The sequence below is a fragment of the Peromyscus leucopus genome, chromosome 6, assembly GCF_004664715.2.
Source record: "Peromyscus leucopus breed LL Stock chromosome 6, UCI_PerLeu_2.1, whole genome shotgun sequence".
In the NCBI taxonomy this organism is placed as follows: Eukaryota; Metazoa; Chordata; class Mammalia; order Rodentia; family Cricetidae; genus Peromyscus; species Peromyscus leucopus.
This window is the reverse complement of record NC_051068.1, coordinates 73,022,196-73,037,829: the sequence shown is the minus strand read 5'-3', so window position 1 is coordinate 73,037,829 and position 15,634 is coordinate 73,022,196. Positions and strand designations below refer to the sequence as shown.

The 15,634-nt window shown below is 43.1% G+C and overlaps 1 protein-coding gene across 3 annotated transcripts; it reads left to right on the top strand.

Moving 5' to 3' along the window:
• The first annotated feature begins 741 nt into the window (after positions 1-741).
• Positions 742-15,029, top strand: LOC114688619 (NADPH-dependent 3-keto-steroid reductase HSD3B3-like). Of its 3 annotated transcripts, none has more exons than XM_037206923.1 (4): positions 744-822; positions 1,203-1,399; positions 8,655-8,819; positions 13,832-15,029. In XM_037206923.1, exons 2-4 carry the CDS (start codon positions 1,255-1,257, stop codon positions 14,641-14,643), a joined length of 1,122 nt encoding a protein of 373 aa, XP_037062818.1. In that variant the 5' UTR covers positions 744-822; positions 1,203-1,254; the 3' UTR covers positions 14,644-15,029. The 3 variants fall into 3 exon arrangements, with proteins under 3 accessions (XP_037062819.1, XP_037062818.1, XP_028719016.1); XM_028863183.2 differs by having other exon boundaries at positions 745-888; XM_037206924.1 differs by lacking the exon at positions 8,655-8,819 and having other exon boundaries at positions 742-1,399.
• The last annotated feature ends 605 nt before the right edge of the window (positions 15,030-15,634 follow it).

The window sequence follows — 15,634 nt, the reverse complement described above, 5'->3', positions numbered from 1 at the left end:
CCATGTTTGATTACCCTTGATTGTACACAACATAAGCTAGTGTCATCTGAAAGGAGGAAACCTCAACTGAAGATTGCCTATATCAGATTGACATGTGGGGCATTGTATTGATTATCAATTGATGCAGGAAGGCCAAGTCTCTTAAGCTTTTGGGTAGCTGGACAATTAAACATTCTTGGAGTTACTACATCAAACAAGAATGTAGAAGCCTTGTTCCCCTTTCTCATTCCTCAGCCTGTGCTCAGCTTCCTCCATATCCTTTGTAGTATCCCTCATAGGAAGCTTGTGGTGATATTGTGCCCCCCCCAATATATAGTGCACCAAAATAAACTTATCTGGGGTTAGATATCAGAACAGCCTCTAGACAGACATAGAGGCCAGAAAATGGTATCACATGCACTTTTAATCCTTGCTCTCTGGAGGCAGAAATCTATTTGGATCTCTGTGAGTTCAAAGACACACTGGAAACAAACCAGGCACACGCCTTTAATCCCAGGAAGTGATGGCAGCAATCAGAACGGTATAAAAGGCATGAGGACATGGAACTAGAGTTCTTTTTATTCTTTTAAGCTTAGCCTTCATCAACAGTTCAGCTGACATACATTAGGATGAGGACTCAGAGGCTTCTAGTTCCAGGAAACAGGATCAGCTGAGAATTTGGCAAGGTGAGGTTAGTTGTGGCTTGTTCTGCTTCTCTGATCTCTCAGCGTTCACCCCAATACCTGACTCCAGTTTTGTTTTTATTTATAAGATCTTTTAAGATTCGTGCTACAGAAGCGAATGGATGTAAGCGTTGGTCCCTGAAGTCCAAGAGGAGCTGCAGTAAGTAACCATATGCAGTGAGGGGTTGAAGGACCCCAGTGTGTGCACGCTTTCTCAGAAGCACAGGTAAGACAGTCTGAGGCTTGGAAGTGGCATCTCATGTGAGAGGAAGAAACTTGGGGCACAGCCTGACATGTGAGGTCTGACAGTGTCTCAGTGTCAGAGCTGACCTGACTTAGAGGTTGCACATCTGGTGTCTGCTGCAGAACTGAACTTTTGCTTGTTTGTTGAATAAGACCCAGACATTTTGGAATCATGGAAGTGATGTTATGAGAGAAATGTTCAAGAACAAGCTTGAGGACATCTTTTTCTACTGTGTCATCATAGTAGGAACTCCATGACTCTGTACCCATTGCACCTCTCTTTCTATCCCTCCCCAGGGTGACATTACACCACACCTGAGGCCACTGAGATCTGCGTCCTGTGTTGACCATGCCGGGGTGGAGCTGCCTGGTGACAGGAGCAGGAGGGTTTCTGGGCCAGAGGATCATCCGCTTGTTGGCTCAGGAGAAAGAGGTGAATGAGATCAGGGCCTTGTTCAGGTCCTTCACTCCAAAACACAAGGAGGAATTATCCAGTAAGTGACCTGGAAGATGGTGAACACGAACTGGGCATGGGGAGGGCTTTCTTGTCACCAAGTAAGAAACAGGTGGATCTGTGAAGAGCCTCAGCAGGAGCAATCACAGTTGAGACAGCATCAAAGGCACTGCATAGTTGGAAAAAGTGGATTCTGGATGACCCAGAACTAGAGAACATGGCCATGGGCAGGTCCTGGGCCTTCAGGCTGCTCTCCTATGTAGACATTGCAGAGCAGTTTTCTCCTTGCTGGAAACTTTTGTTTCTTAAATGGTCTGGACATGGCAATATAGTACAACACTAGCAAAAGATTGTTAAACAAGAGACCTGAGCAGTGGGAACCTGCCTCCTTTGAAATTTTTCATTCAGCTTTGTAGTTTCTTTTTATTTAAGACTAGGTGAGTAAAGGTCATGGCAGGAAGTGAATATAATGTAAAGGTAAATTGATGAAGTTGGTAGGGAGGGAGAGAGAGAGAGAATGAGAAGGGGACTAGAGAGCACATACACAGGATAGAAACAGACTGAGGGCCAGGTGGACTTCATATGTGTCATGGGGATTCCTCCAATGTCTTTCCCATCATTCCTCCTCTCTGTCTTTCATCCTCAATGGAAGTGTCTACAGACTTTACTGGAGAGGTGCTTTATGTTTTTCTGTATCTCTCCTCCACCCCAGACCAAGTGCAAGCACTGGGTTGATATCATTTCCCAGCTGCTCCATTCTCACATCCTTCTGTGGATGTAGCTTGTGTAGGACCCTTGCTCCCTGTGTGAGGTCATTATGAATGCATTTCTTCCTCCATACTCTCCAGAGTTCATTCAATCCCTTTGCTTGGATCCCACCCACCAATCCCTTGACTTTGTCAGATAGGGTCTGTATAAAATCTCATATCAGACACCCCATAGTTTGACTTTGATTGTCCTTCCTTCCCAAGATAAACCAATACCTAGAGCTGTTGTGATATGGTCCTATGAAGAAGGGAGGTGATTGAGGCCTATGTTAGTTACTTTTTTATTACTGGGATAAGACACTGTGACCAAAACAACTTATCAAAGAAAGAGATTGTTGGGGACTTACAGTTTTCAGAGAGTTGGAGCTGATGACTATCATGGCAGGGAGCAGGGCAGCCAGCAGGCAGCATGGCACTGTAGCAACAGCTGAGAGCTCATGTCTTGACCCACAAGCCAAGACAGAGAACTAACTGAGAATGATGCAAGTCTTTTGAAGCCTCAAATGCCATGCCCAGGGACACACTGCCTACAAAAAGGCAACACCCACTACCCTTTCCACCAACTGCAGAACAAGTATTCAAATACATGAACCTATGGGAGACATTCTCATTCAAACAACCACAACTCAGTGTCCACACACCTTAAGACACATTTGAGCAACAAGAGGTTTGGAAAGTGTAGTTCTTGGGCTACACTTATCTGGAATCCATAGTCAAATTAAATTTTATCTGTTTTGCTGCAATAATTAGCATCTTATGATAATGGGCCAGTATTGTTGTGTTAAATTAATAGTCTTCAGAGTTTTAACAAGCAATAGTTGTAAGAGTCTTATTCAGCTGGAACCTCCAACTAGTCCCTGCATGGTCTGAGAAGCCCCATTCCTGTCTCTCTCTCCAAACTCTGCCCATTCAGAGAGTCTTAAAACAAAGAAACACAAAGTGTGATGTCGGAACATTTCAGGGGGCCTTGCCAAGTTATGCCACAAAGAGAAAAATGTAAGCATTCTGGCAAAGGATCTCTCCTTACCTAAGTTCTGTTCAGGCCAACACAGACAGATTTAGGAATGTATATCTAACCTCCTTGCTTTAATACCTCATTCAATTAGCAATGTTTTACATCTATCATCTGTAAAACTTGTTCTCAGGATAGAAGAGGAATTATCATACAAAAATACATCCTAATCTAAACTATCTTGGACACCTGTTGTTGCTTCCTTGGTAGGCCCATTCCATGTAGTCACCTTTAGTTAAGATGCCAATGAAGTCACATGACCTCCCTCTTCTCCAACCCTAGCAAAGATGGCTGCCAGAGCCTGACTACACTTTGTTAGATTAAATGGTGGAGAATCAAGAGTTGTTTCCCAGAACAGCTCCAATTTAGAATTCCAAGTTTTAAGTTAATTTTTGTTACAGATTTTTAACCATGCTAGACTCCCACAGCTGTTTTTTGAATAAAGTAGAATTGCATAAAACAACTTTAATATTATTTATAACAAAATGACTTATGAATCCCCGTTATTATACTAGATTCAGTAGCCAGAAATCCCAGAGGCAAATTCTGAGCCCAGGCAGATGGTTGCTACAGTAACAGCTGAGACATCACCAAGACACACAGAGCATAGCAAACTCACACAGGTGTTTACCCAGACCCAATTCCCTTGACTGTTTTTTTGTAAATGAAGTTCAGTAGTTTTAAAAGGAAAAACACCCCCCCACACACACACACTGAGAGAGAGAGAAACCTAGTAAGAACCAAACAAATTCCATTTGCATAATAGTTTTGAGGCAGAACAAAATTTTTAATACAATTCCATTTTTTCTCTAAAGGAATTAGAAAAAAAAGCTAATTTGTATATTGTTTTAAGCATGTGGTAATATTATATTATAAGAACAATGATAACAAAACATACATTTAAACACGTCAGATCTCTGGAGATGTTATGTAATCTTGGGACACATATAAATGCATATTTGTAAATATAGGTCTAACATATAGGTCCCTTGGAATTTCAGGACCTCCTGAAATCCCAAAGTTAGTAGTAAATTAAAAACATTATATTTTTAGTTTGTAAAATATATAAAATGTTATAAGATTTGGTAAAAATTACAAAACAACAAAAAAATCGCCAAAACAATTAAGGACACAGGAGATGTCAGAATCTAGATGGCCCACCTTTTCCAAAGAAGTAGGGGAGGGGCCACAGTTCTCTATTAAGATCAGATGCAAGAATCCTCTCTGGTTTTGCTCTTCCCCGTATTGTTTATTGAGCCTATGCTTTTTGTTTAATGGGAAAACTCCCTAATATGAACATGGAGAATCAAAAGTTATGCAGGTGGTAATAGTCTTTGAAATCTGTTCATAGTCTACAAGAGTCAATACTGTTTGATCTCATGTGCATCTGTCCCAGAAGTTTCAGAGGGCTTTTAGAGCACCAATGCTAATAGGGTAACAGTTTCTGGGAGGCAAGAAATTAGTTCAATACCTCTAAATAGTTGGTGTTGGTTCCAGTTTCTGGAGTCTAACACTGACTAGTTTAATTTTGGTGTATTTAAACACAGCACAATTTAGCAAATATTTTCCTGGTGATAAGTAACTCAATCCCATGTGCACAATAAAACATACATACATAAACCTTAAGGAACAAAGTAAGCTAAATAAGTACCAGACATGATAACACAGAAACTTTTCATGAAGTACAAGGGATGCCTTCCTTAAAGATGGGGTCTATAGATTGGGAAAATAACCTATGATATGGGTCTGGGGGAGGATCGAGTGTGATTTTCAAATACACAGATTGTGCAAAGTTGACTAGACTAGAAAGCACATCTGCTTCCAGCCTTCTGGACAGACAACTGGTTATGCATTCCTTCCCTTGAAGGAAAAACTCTATGTGCTAACATTCCAGGATCCCCTAGTGCTCATCTGTGGGCATGAGGACCCCTGTATCTCCTACAAGAAGTCTGTGCCTTTCTGAAATTCCTTTGCAGCTTGTACTTCCATTCACTACTAGTCCAACTGTTTCCTTCATTCTGGTCTGCTTTCTCTTTTATAATTTGGGATCATCTTTATCTTCACAGAAACAAACAAGCAAACCAAAAAAAGAAAAAAAATGAAAAAAAAAAAACTACCTCTGCCTTCTTCTGGATACATTTTCCTATTTTATATATATCTTCATAAACCCTTATAAAACATGTCACACTTCTCTTCCATACTCATTTGTTTCCCTTTGTTACATACAACAAAATGCCAAAATACATAAACTTTAAATTTCTGCCTCATGTTTTACTATTTTAACTTCCTTACAAATAACCAAGACACCTTGTCTCCAAACAAGCAAACAAAGAAATAAATAATCTAAAGAATCTTAGTAATGATTACTATTGATATGAGGAGGCACCATGAGTAAAAACAACTTGGGGAGGAAAGTGTTTATTTGGCTTATGCTTCTATATCACTCTTCATCATCCAAAGGAAATCAGGACAGGGACTTAAACAGGGCAGGAACCTGATGCAGGGGCCATGAGAGGGTGGGGTTCACTGGTTTGCTCTCAGGGCTTGCTCGGCCTGCTTTCTTATAGAACATGGAGATGGCACCACCCACAATGATCTGTGCTCTCCCATATGAATCACTAATAATGAAAAAGCCCTACAGGATTGCCTACAGACTCATCATATGGAGGCATTTTTGTCAACTGAATGTCCCTCCTCTCAGTAAGAGGAGAGAATCTTGGTGTCCTATTGTGTCAGAGACATCTTAATGGTGGAAACTCCTTATTTCTCCACCCCATGAGATGCCAAAACAAAGGAAATTTTGTCTTCTGACTCTATACACAAGGGGACAACACAGATGTTTGAAAGGATGACAGGGTTACAGCCATCTCAGAGAAGGGTCAGACAGGGGCCAGCAGGCCCTGGGAAACCCATCAGATGATGTGCTGCCCCTAGACCCAGACAAATAAGAGCCACATTTAAAAAAAAAATGAGTTCCAGACATTTCTACTATAACACAAAGGATATGACAGATTATATACTATAGCTGTCACAGGGAGCAAGTTTCCTGCAGGTAAGAAATGGAATGTCAAATGGTCAGAGAATGTGGGGTCTGCAAATGATATAGTCGCATGACATAAACTGCTAGAGAATATGTCAATTTCCTTGTAGCTGCAACGCTCCAGTCTGTTCAAACCAAGCATCTCCAACCTGGAGTAGGCACCAATCCTGAGCTTGTGACTCTACAGATTTGGAAATCCCCTAGACCACCCACCATAACCACTATAAAAATCATATCCTGTAACTGATTAAGGTCCCTCTCACTCCACTGCTGAGTAGATGGAAAAAGGACCTGCGTTTGAACTTGTGAATTAAAAAGACTCTTTGCCTTTGCATTCAGATTGGTCTTATGGTGGTCTTTGGGGACATCAGACTTTGGGTGCAACAATGTTAACTGACTTCCTCAAGATCCCACAGCTAAAATAGGACAAAGTAGGGTAGGGGTCCAGGAGGACTGGTGGTGACCTCTGTCCTTTTAAAGGCTGGAGTGTGGTAGCTTCTCTCTGGATCTCCTACTGCAGCTCACACCACAGCATCAGCTCTATGATGTGGCAGTGAAGAACAATTATCAAGTCCATGGTGTCTTGGCCAAGCTGAGAGATGTGGCTCTACCACAAAGCATTCAAGATGTCACCTCCTGGTATCTCAGAACCCCCCAAAGAACAGATGTGTGAGTCTACTTGGTCCTGCATCTGGGCTCCTCCTGCCTGGTCACAGCAACTCTTCTGACCCTGTCTGTCTAAAGTCAGCTGCTAAGAAGAGTGGAGGAGAAATCACACAGGAAGAGACTCACATCCTGGTACTTGCCTCCTTCCCAGAAGGCTTTTCCCCATCACCCTCTACTTCAAGGCCTTCCTAGTTTCCTGAGTGGGGAGAGAGGGCTACAGTAGACATATTCAGGAGAGGTTGTAATCGGTCCCAAGAAGGATTTCTCCAGCTCTGGATTTCTACTTCTGCCTCTATCAAAGTATTCTTTGGTGTTCATTGCATATTTAGTTGACCTGATTGTATCAAAAGAGTTGAATCCAAATGAGTCTTGTTCATAGAGTGCATAGAGAAGTGGGCATGGATTGAGTGGAGGCAGGGGGACAATAGAGCCTTCACTAGAAAAATGTATATTCTTTTCTAGCTCAGTCAGTAGAGCATGAGATTCATAATGTCAGGGTCATGGGTTCATGCCCCAGGTTGGGCACCAGATATTGGTGGAATTATTATGGCCACTCCACATAGTTAAAAGGGAGTTTTATTTTGTGGGTTAACTTACAAATGAAGGGATAGTTTACAGGGTCTGGAAAAGGTGTAGCACTGTCCAGCAGTGTTCTCTGTTTGGTCTACCTCCAGCATCCAGGGTCCAGGAACCAAGAGAACCCACACATCGGATCTCAGGTCTACAGTGTTTTCTCTCAGCCCTGCCTTGTAGGCGTGACCATTACCAAAGCCTCAATGGGGGTTGGAACTTCTAGGTCACAGCTGGAATGGCTACCCACTACACCCAACCTATACCAAGAACACTAGCATCCTAACTTCATGAGATAGCTGCAAAAGAAGATTGCAAACTGAGAAAGTCATGTGTAAATTATGAAGCTCGAGCCAGTGTGGGGTATAGATACTGGCTGCATGTGCCACACCATCAATTTTGTGAACTAATTTGGGTGACATTGTGATTGCTAGTTAGTATCATCCTATACATTTGAGAGGAACCTGAAGCTATCCATTGCCCCTGGATGTACTATGGTCCCTTGGAGGTGGCCTCATTTACAATGTATCTATCCAATAAGAAATGCACACCTAAACCCACCATAGGATCCCATTCTGAGTTCTCTCACTGGGGCTCTAGTTTCCTCTCTGTAATTGAGCTCACTCTTCATTTGTGCTCAGCCCAGTCTCAGAAATTATCAAGACCTATAGGAGCAGAGCTCAATTTTCCATCTTCGTTTCTCCCTCTTCTGGGTCCTCCTCACTGGAACTCTGGAGGACACAATCTGATTAACCTGTTACTTGCCCAGGTTACTCTTATGTCTTCATGCCTTTCCATTTGCCACCTGAGAGCACTGTAACAGCTTCCCAGGGCAGGACTCTGCCTCTGTTTCTTCTTCAGTGAAAATCCACAAGTGATTCCCTGTTCTCTATCAATTAAATTCCAATTCTCCCTTTTTACATTTGACATCCACCACCTCTCTGGTTGCTTTAATCACTGTATGAATTCCCATAACTCTGATTTTGTGAGCAAAGCACAAATCACATCTCACTGCTCAGATTCATTTTCTACAAAGGGAGGGATAGACACAGATGCTTCCTCCTTCCCTGCAAATGGTACATTCTGACTGTTGAGCAATTATTGTTTCTTCAGTAGAATGGTCTCCTTCCCAGGATCTCCTCACTCTGACTGCCCTTGGAGGCCTAGGTCACTCATACTGTGTCTGGAAACTTCCATCCTGTGCAGAAAGCTTCCCAATGACCTGCTTTGTGTTCCTCAGAGCTGCAGACAAAAGCCAAGGTGACAGTGCTGAGGGGAGACATTCTGGATGCCCAGTGCCTGAGGAGAGCCTGCCAGGGCGTCTCTGTTGTCATCCACACTGCTGCCAGCCTTGACTTCTTTGGTACTGTTCCCAGACAGACCATCGTGGATATCAACCTGAAAGGTACAGTGTCTCAGGAGGATATGGAGAGTGTGGGAAAATTAGAACAGTCAAATAGCATGAGGACAGGAAGGAGAGTGCTGGGACGTCATATGTCAAATGTCTGAGTCAATAAAAAAACATGGGCAGGCAGCAGAATAGGGACAAGAAGAGAAATGGGAACAGAAGCTGAAGCAGAGAAACTGCAGCCGCCATGACAGGCATGAAATGCGTAAGCACAGCACGTGCAAGTATAGATGTATGAAATGACTAATTAAGCTATAAAAAGTTAGCAAGAAGCTGCACGGCCATACAGTTTGTATGCAATATAAGTCTCTGTGTTTACTTGTTGGTCTGAGCGGCTGTGGGACTGGCAGGTGACAAAATTTGTCCTGACTGTGGGCAAGGCAGGAAAACTCTAGCTACAAGTGCTGGCCATGGAACACCTGCTGTGCTCTGGGTCTGTCAGATGCCTCTGCTTGCCAGCCCAGCTAGCAGAACTCAGGGCAGTTGTCCTTGATGTTTAGAAGAAGAGATTGGGCTGAGAGAGGAGGGAACAGAGGCCCCACAGGTAGTCAGAGGAGAGAAAACACAAAGCCACACCCAGGACCTTTAAACAGCCAGGATGGTCTCCTGCTTCTCCCTGCCAAAGTGAGTGGACTCCATCTCCAAATGTTTGATGTCCACTCCCTGCTGTGAATGCCCACAAAGGTTCTCTAGTGAGATCTGAGCTTGCCTCACCAAGCAGGACTGCATTAGAGGATTGCTTGACCACGTGCATGGTCACCAGGTGGTTGAAAAAGATCTGCTCTTGGCTGAGCTAGGGGGAGGTCTTTTGTTCCACCCCTTGGCATCCCTCTACCTAGCCCTTTAGAAGAGACAGGAAGGGGTGGTGAATAATGATGCAGGCCCTCCTGGGGCTATCCTGTGTTTCTGTTTCAATCCCCTCTATCCTTCTATCTAATATCTCTTATCCCTCACTCCTCAAAATAACCTGTCATAAAATGTGGGATCCAGTCTCTCAGCTGGGCTCCTACAAATGGTGCCAGAAACAGGGATAGGCGACTTGGAAAAGGGAGAGTAGAGTTGTCTCAGGTGTAAGGGGGCATGCCCGATAATGAATTAAAAATAAAGGTGACAGTATTTTATTCTCGAGACTGAAAATTAGGTGGCCAAAGCTAAATGTAAGTGAGGCTGCAGTGTATATTTCTCTCTATCTAGATTTCTTTCTTTTTCTCTCTCTCTTAATTTCTATCTATAAAAATTAAGGAAAAAAATAAGGTAGAATGTAGGAATATTGTGTAGAAAAACCTTAGGATAAGATGAGCAACAAGATAGAGGAACTATCTCCTTGATTTTTTCAACTATGGGACTATGAATGCAAATTTCTGGGAAAGAATCAGAGAAAAATCTATCAAAGATGAGAAAAATGGACAAGAAAGATTCCTGTGGAAGATTTGGCCTATGAACAGCTTAGATTTAAGTCCTGAGTGGCAGAGAAAGAATTTTCCCTGAGATAGATGCAGATGAAATAAAACTCTTCACTCCACTGACATAATTACAGTATGATAAATTCACCATCAGAATTAGTTTCCTTGGCCAAGAAGCAAAGTTTAGAGAACATAAGTCTTGGGGAAAATTTGTAATCTTTCTCTCAAAAACTGAAAGCTTTCTTGGGAAAAACTTAGTAATCTCTCTCTGAAAAACTTGAAGCTCTTCAGGTCTTTTCTTCTCAGATTTTTTTCTCTTTCTATAATGGCAAAAATTAAATAATCTGGAATTAAAATCCATCAGTATGGGAAAATCACCTGTAATTGCTCAAGAAAAAACAAAAAGCCTCTTGGAACAGGGCAAATCCTCTCTGCTGGTCCTTTCTCCCCATCCAGTGGATATTAGACAAACAGCAGATACTTTAGACCCTAGCCCAAATCCCCTGTGGCAAGAGACTAGCAATAGATTCTTGGGAGAGTACAGGCAGAGATCAGAGTGGGTCAGCTTCCCCACTGAAGGATGGAGCCCAAGCAACAGGACCCAGGGGGAAAAGCTGCAGGATCTAAGTTCTCAGCAGCTATAAAGGCAACATTGGAAGAGCTAAGGCAAAATTTGCATACAAACAAGGCCATTGGGAAAGGAGAGTGGCCTCCTTGACTACCAGCCCCAAGTCAGAAGGTGGGGCTCTACAGCACCCAAGGCTGAGAAAAGAACATCTCTGGAAAAGCTTTCTTTTCTTTCTCTATCAGTGAAAAATCTTGCTTAAAAAAAAAAAAAAGAAAGAAAAAGCTCTCTTTTCAAGTAGTCTCTTTACTTTTTCACTTACCCAGTAAAACAGGGGTGGGGGTAAGATTGAAGAAGGTGCAGGGGGGAGGGGGCAAGAGGGAGGGGTCAAAGGGTTACCAAAATGCCTGTCTGAGTGTGCACATGTGGACAGGTGTGGACTACTCTGGGGACAATGTTAGGTGAAGGAAGTCCACCCGTCAATGCCAGCAGTTCAGGGAGAACAGAAACCTCCTGTGTGGAAAAAGTTCTCCTGATCTTGACTTTCTGTATGAACACAAACCAAGTCAATGGACCCCGGACTGTGGAGGACCAGAAAGGCAGCATGGGAAACAAAGTTCATTTGTAACAGGATGGGACAGAAAAAGGCAACTTGGAAAACGTAGTCCATAATGTGGTTTGTAACAGTGTGACAATATAGAGAAAGGCAGTTTGGGAAATGAAGTCTGTAAAAGAGACACTGGTACTGCCCTGCCCCTAAACTCTGTTTTTTCAGTGTTTTTCCAGGTCAAAATGCTATTTTTTCCACAAGCATTGTTAGCTTGCCTCTCAAGAACTAGAAACAGGTGAACAGTTGCCTGTCAGGAAGCAATTAAAGTGCTGATACTGTTTGTCAACAAGTCACTTTGAAACCCTTTAGAAAACTAGGGAAAGAGGTCTGGATACTGGGAAATTGCTTTGGATCTGAAAAAGGAAAAATATTATGGGCAAATTAAAAAAAAGAATCTGGGGTTATGCTTGAAATGCAAGAGAGAAACATTGACATCATTGAAACGCTCATGATAATCTTAAAAAGCAGCTTTAAATAATTAAGAAAAGGGAATTTTACCCGCAGTCAATCTTAAAGTCACTGATGAATTAGGCTCTGACTTCAAACTATCAGGAAAACTTTCAGAATGATATCAAAGCTGACTATTAACTCTGACCTTTAGAAATGATTTGCATACTTCCTGTCTTGTTAATAGTTCTGTTAAGAAATCTCTTCTAGATGTTTGCTAATAGAATTTGATTTTGAATGTAAGTTAGATCTGTTAAGTGATTTTACTAGGTAAGTTTGTAAAATAGTTCTTTGGAGTTTCCTTTTGAATTAAGCATGTAAAAATGTAAATATTGATTGTGAGAAGTGTAATTATTGAATGTAAAATGTATAAATGTTGAATGTAAAAAGTGTAAATGTTGAATGTAAGTTTGTCAAAAGTGTGCATACTAGAATTGTTTTTATTACTCTTTTGCCTTCAGATATATTTGAACACTTTTAATGATAGCTCAAAATATAATTTTATGGTCTCAGTGGCCCCTGGAAAACTTAAGCAAAAAGGTATCATAATTAGGGGGAACTTTCCTGCCTTCTTCCTAGAAGTTTCCACTCCTTCCGTTTCTGTTTAGGTAGGAGTAGGTCTCCCACAATGGAGTTAGTTTGTAAGTGTCTTTATAATTGGTATAGATTTTGTTTACATGAGTGAATACTTTGAAGTGTTTTGAAATGACTGTTTTTTCCTGGGAATCAAAATAGTCTCTTGAAAATTTTATTGAACATCTGTTAGCAAAGAGTATTGGTTTAGAAAAGAAGCTTGGTGCAGCTAAGACTGCTGTAGTCAACTTAGACCTATTCCAAAAGGGATATCCCATTTTTATTCTCCTCTACTCCTTTACTGGGAGGTGTGGCTGCTATGGAGATCTCTGTGGATGTTTGCAAGATCTTAGTAGGGACCTGGGCCACAGTTAAGTTAGGCTCTGTACCCCCTCCTGCCAGGGCTGGTAACCAAAGATGGGCCACTTTCTTCTTGATAGCTTCTTGAATCTGTGTATGTCAAATTAATCAAGAATGACCTGAGACAGGCACAGTCTATCTGAGGGACATATTGGGGGGGCATTATTATATCAAGAAGGGGGAGCTTTGTAGGGTCATTAAGATTTCCTAGTGAGATCCGAGCTTGCTTTACCCAGCAGAACTGCATTAGAGGATTGCTTGACCACATGTGTGGTGACCAGGTGGCTGGAAATGTCTGTACTTGGCTGAGCTAGGAGGAGGTTTTTTGCTCCACCCCTTGGTACTCCTATAAATAGCCCCTTAGAAGAGACAGGAGATGAGAGGTTAATAATGACCCAAGCCCACCCAAGGCTATCCTGTGTTTCTGTTTCCACCCCCTCTCTCCTTCTATCTAATATCTCTTATCCCTCTCTCCTCAAGAGTACCCTCTGGTGAAATGTGGGAGCCCTTCTCCCATCTGGGCTCCTACACACTGCCTCTCTGGACCAGATCCTGACCTTTCCTCAGTAGAGAGCCCTCAAAGCCTGTATAACAGGCAAACAAGCGGAGCACATGGGAAGCAAAGCAGTAAAGAACTTTCCTCCATGGTTTCTGCCTTTGTTCCTGGGTGACTTTCTTCAGTGACACACTGCCATGGGAACATAGAAGCCATAGAAACTGTTCCCTCCCCACATTCCTTTGGTCATGGTGTTTATCACAGCAACAGAAGCTAACCAGGACAGAGGTTCGGGGAGAGACAGAGGAAAAGACAGAGATAGCTCTATAAACTCAGAAACCTAGAAATCCCCTGTTTTTCAGAATCTAAATGTCACCTCTTTTAATTTGGGGGTTATTCTGTGGCTACAGAATGGCAATTTGAGTCAAGATCAGGTAAGAATGTGTTTAGATCTGTAGCAGTCCTTCCACTGGGGATGAAGTGGGGATGAATCTGACTCCTCAGTGGATCCTTCAGCCTCTTTCCTAACAGAAATGATGAACTTCCCATACTCAGGTACTCAGCTCCTGTTGGATGCTTGTGTGGAAGCCAGTGTCCCAGTCTTCATCTACAGCAGCTCAGTGTCTGTGGCTGGACCAAACTCCTATAAGCAGATCATCCAGAATGGCTGCGAAGAAGATAATCATGAAAGCACATGGTCTCATCCTTACCCATACAGCAAAAAGATGGCTGAGAAGGCAGTGCTGGCAGCCAATGGGTGCACCCTGAAAGATGGTGGCACTTTGCACACTTGTGCCTTAAGACTCCCATTCATCTATGGGGAAGGGAGCCAACACATTTCAGATGCAGTAAATAGAGCACTCAAGAATAATGGCACACTTGACAATTTTGCCAAATTCTCTGTGATCAACCCAGTGTTTGTGAGTAATGCAGCCTGGGCACACATTCTGGCAGCCAGGGGCCTACGAGACCCCAAGAAGTCACCAAACATCCAAGGCCAGTTCTACTACATCTCAGATGAAACCCCTCACCAAAGCTTTGTTGATTTACATTATGCCCTGAGCAAGGACTGGGGCTTCCACGTTGATTCCAGTTGGAGCCTTCCTCTGCCCTTGCTCTACTGGCTTGCTTTCCTGTTGGAAACTGTGAGCTTCCTGCTGCGTCCAATCTACAACTACCAGCCTCCTTTTAACCGTTGCTCAGTCACATTCACAAATAGTGTGATCACCTTCTCCTACAAGAAAGCTCAGCGAGATCTGGGCTATGAGCCACCTGTCAGCTGGGAGGAAGCCAGACAGAAAACTTCTCAGTGGATCGGGTCACTAGTGGAGCAGTACAAGGGGACACTGAACACAAAGACTCAGTGATGTGACCATGGCAGGGACATGGCCCTGAAGTTGTCAGATCCTCCAGAAAGGGTCTAAGACACAACCCATCTCCTACAGTTCCCTTTGACTCCCTGGCCAACTTGTCTTCCGGTCACCAAAGCCTTGCCAGTCACTGACCCAGTCCCAAACTTTTGCCCTGAGCACTTGCCCAGAGTCACACAGGCTGTGCCTCAGCTGCTGTGACCAAAGGCTCAGTTTCTGGTGGTGAACTGCCCAGAGCCTCCTGTAACTTAGAATTTCATCAGTGTTTCCATTTCCCCTCTCACAGTCCCAAAGCATTTCTTGTCTAGGATATTCTCATTGCTTCATGAAGCTCAAAGAAAAGAACAATAAAAGGGTTTCTTGCCTGAGGTTGGTGTGGTCAATCTTGATTCCAGCTTTCCTTTCTATACCCAATTAAGGCCATAGTCAGAACAGAAACAGAATGTCACTCCCATAGAGGTGGGTCCAGCACAGACTAGATGACTGACCTGGGGTGCCTCAGTTCAGCATCACCAGGTCACAGACAGCATCTTGTTCATTGTCTTGGAAATTCAAACCCACCTCCTCCCACTGAATGGTGGAGCTTGCACTGGTTGTCAGTGGGTACACCACATCCCTGGAACATAGTCTGTTCCTCCAGGGAAGAGTCTTGCCTCCCTTAGTCATCCTCCTTCTTACCCTTCTTACCAACTATCCGTGGGGCTCTCTAGAACCAGGACAAGCATTGAGAGGTACCCAGGAGGCTGTGAGTTTTGTGACAAATGGCTGTGGGCATCAGAGATGACCTGAGAGTCTCCTTATAATGAATTCCCCCAAATGTACCTCCTCCTGAGCCTATGATGTGAAAGTCTGCTATCCCTACCTATAAATGTAGCTGCCTATCCCTGTCCTTCCTCCATTTTCCAATGTCTTAAGCCCATATCCTTCTATAGCCTTAGCATCTTTCCTTCCCCTTCCTCCCTCTCATCCCCCAGCTTCCCTGAGCAGA

Excerpts from the sequence above, each read along its gene's own strand:
- LOC114688619 (XM_037206923.1), top strand. The coding sequence starts at position 1,255 with ATGCCGGGGTGGAGCTGCCTGGTGACAGGAGCAGGAGGGTTTCTGGGC. Across the intron at positions 1,400-8,654 it reads ACACAAGGAGGAATTATCCA|AGCTGCAGACAAAAGCCAAG; the intron begins GTAAGTGACCTG and ends TGTGTTCCTCAG. Across the intron at positions 8,820-13,831 it reads CGTGGATATCAACCTGAAAG|GTACTCAGCTCCTGTTGGAT; the intron begins GTACAGTGTCTC and ends TCCCATACTCAG.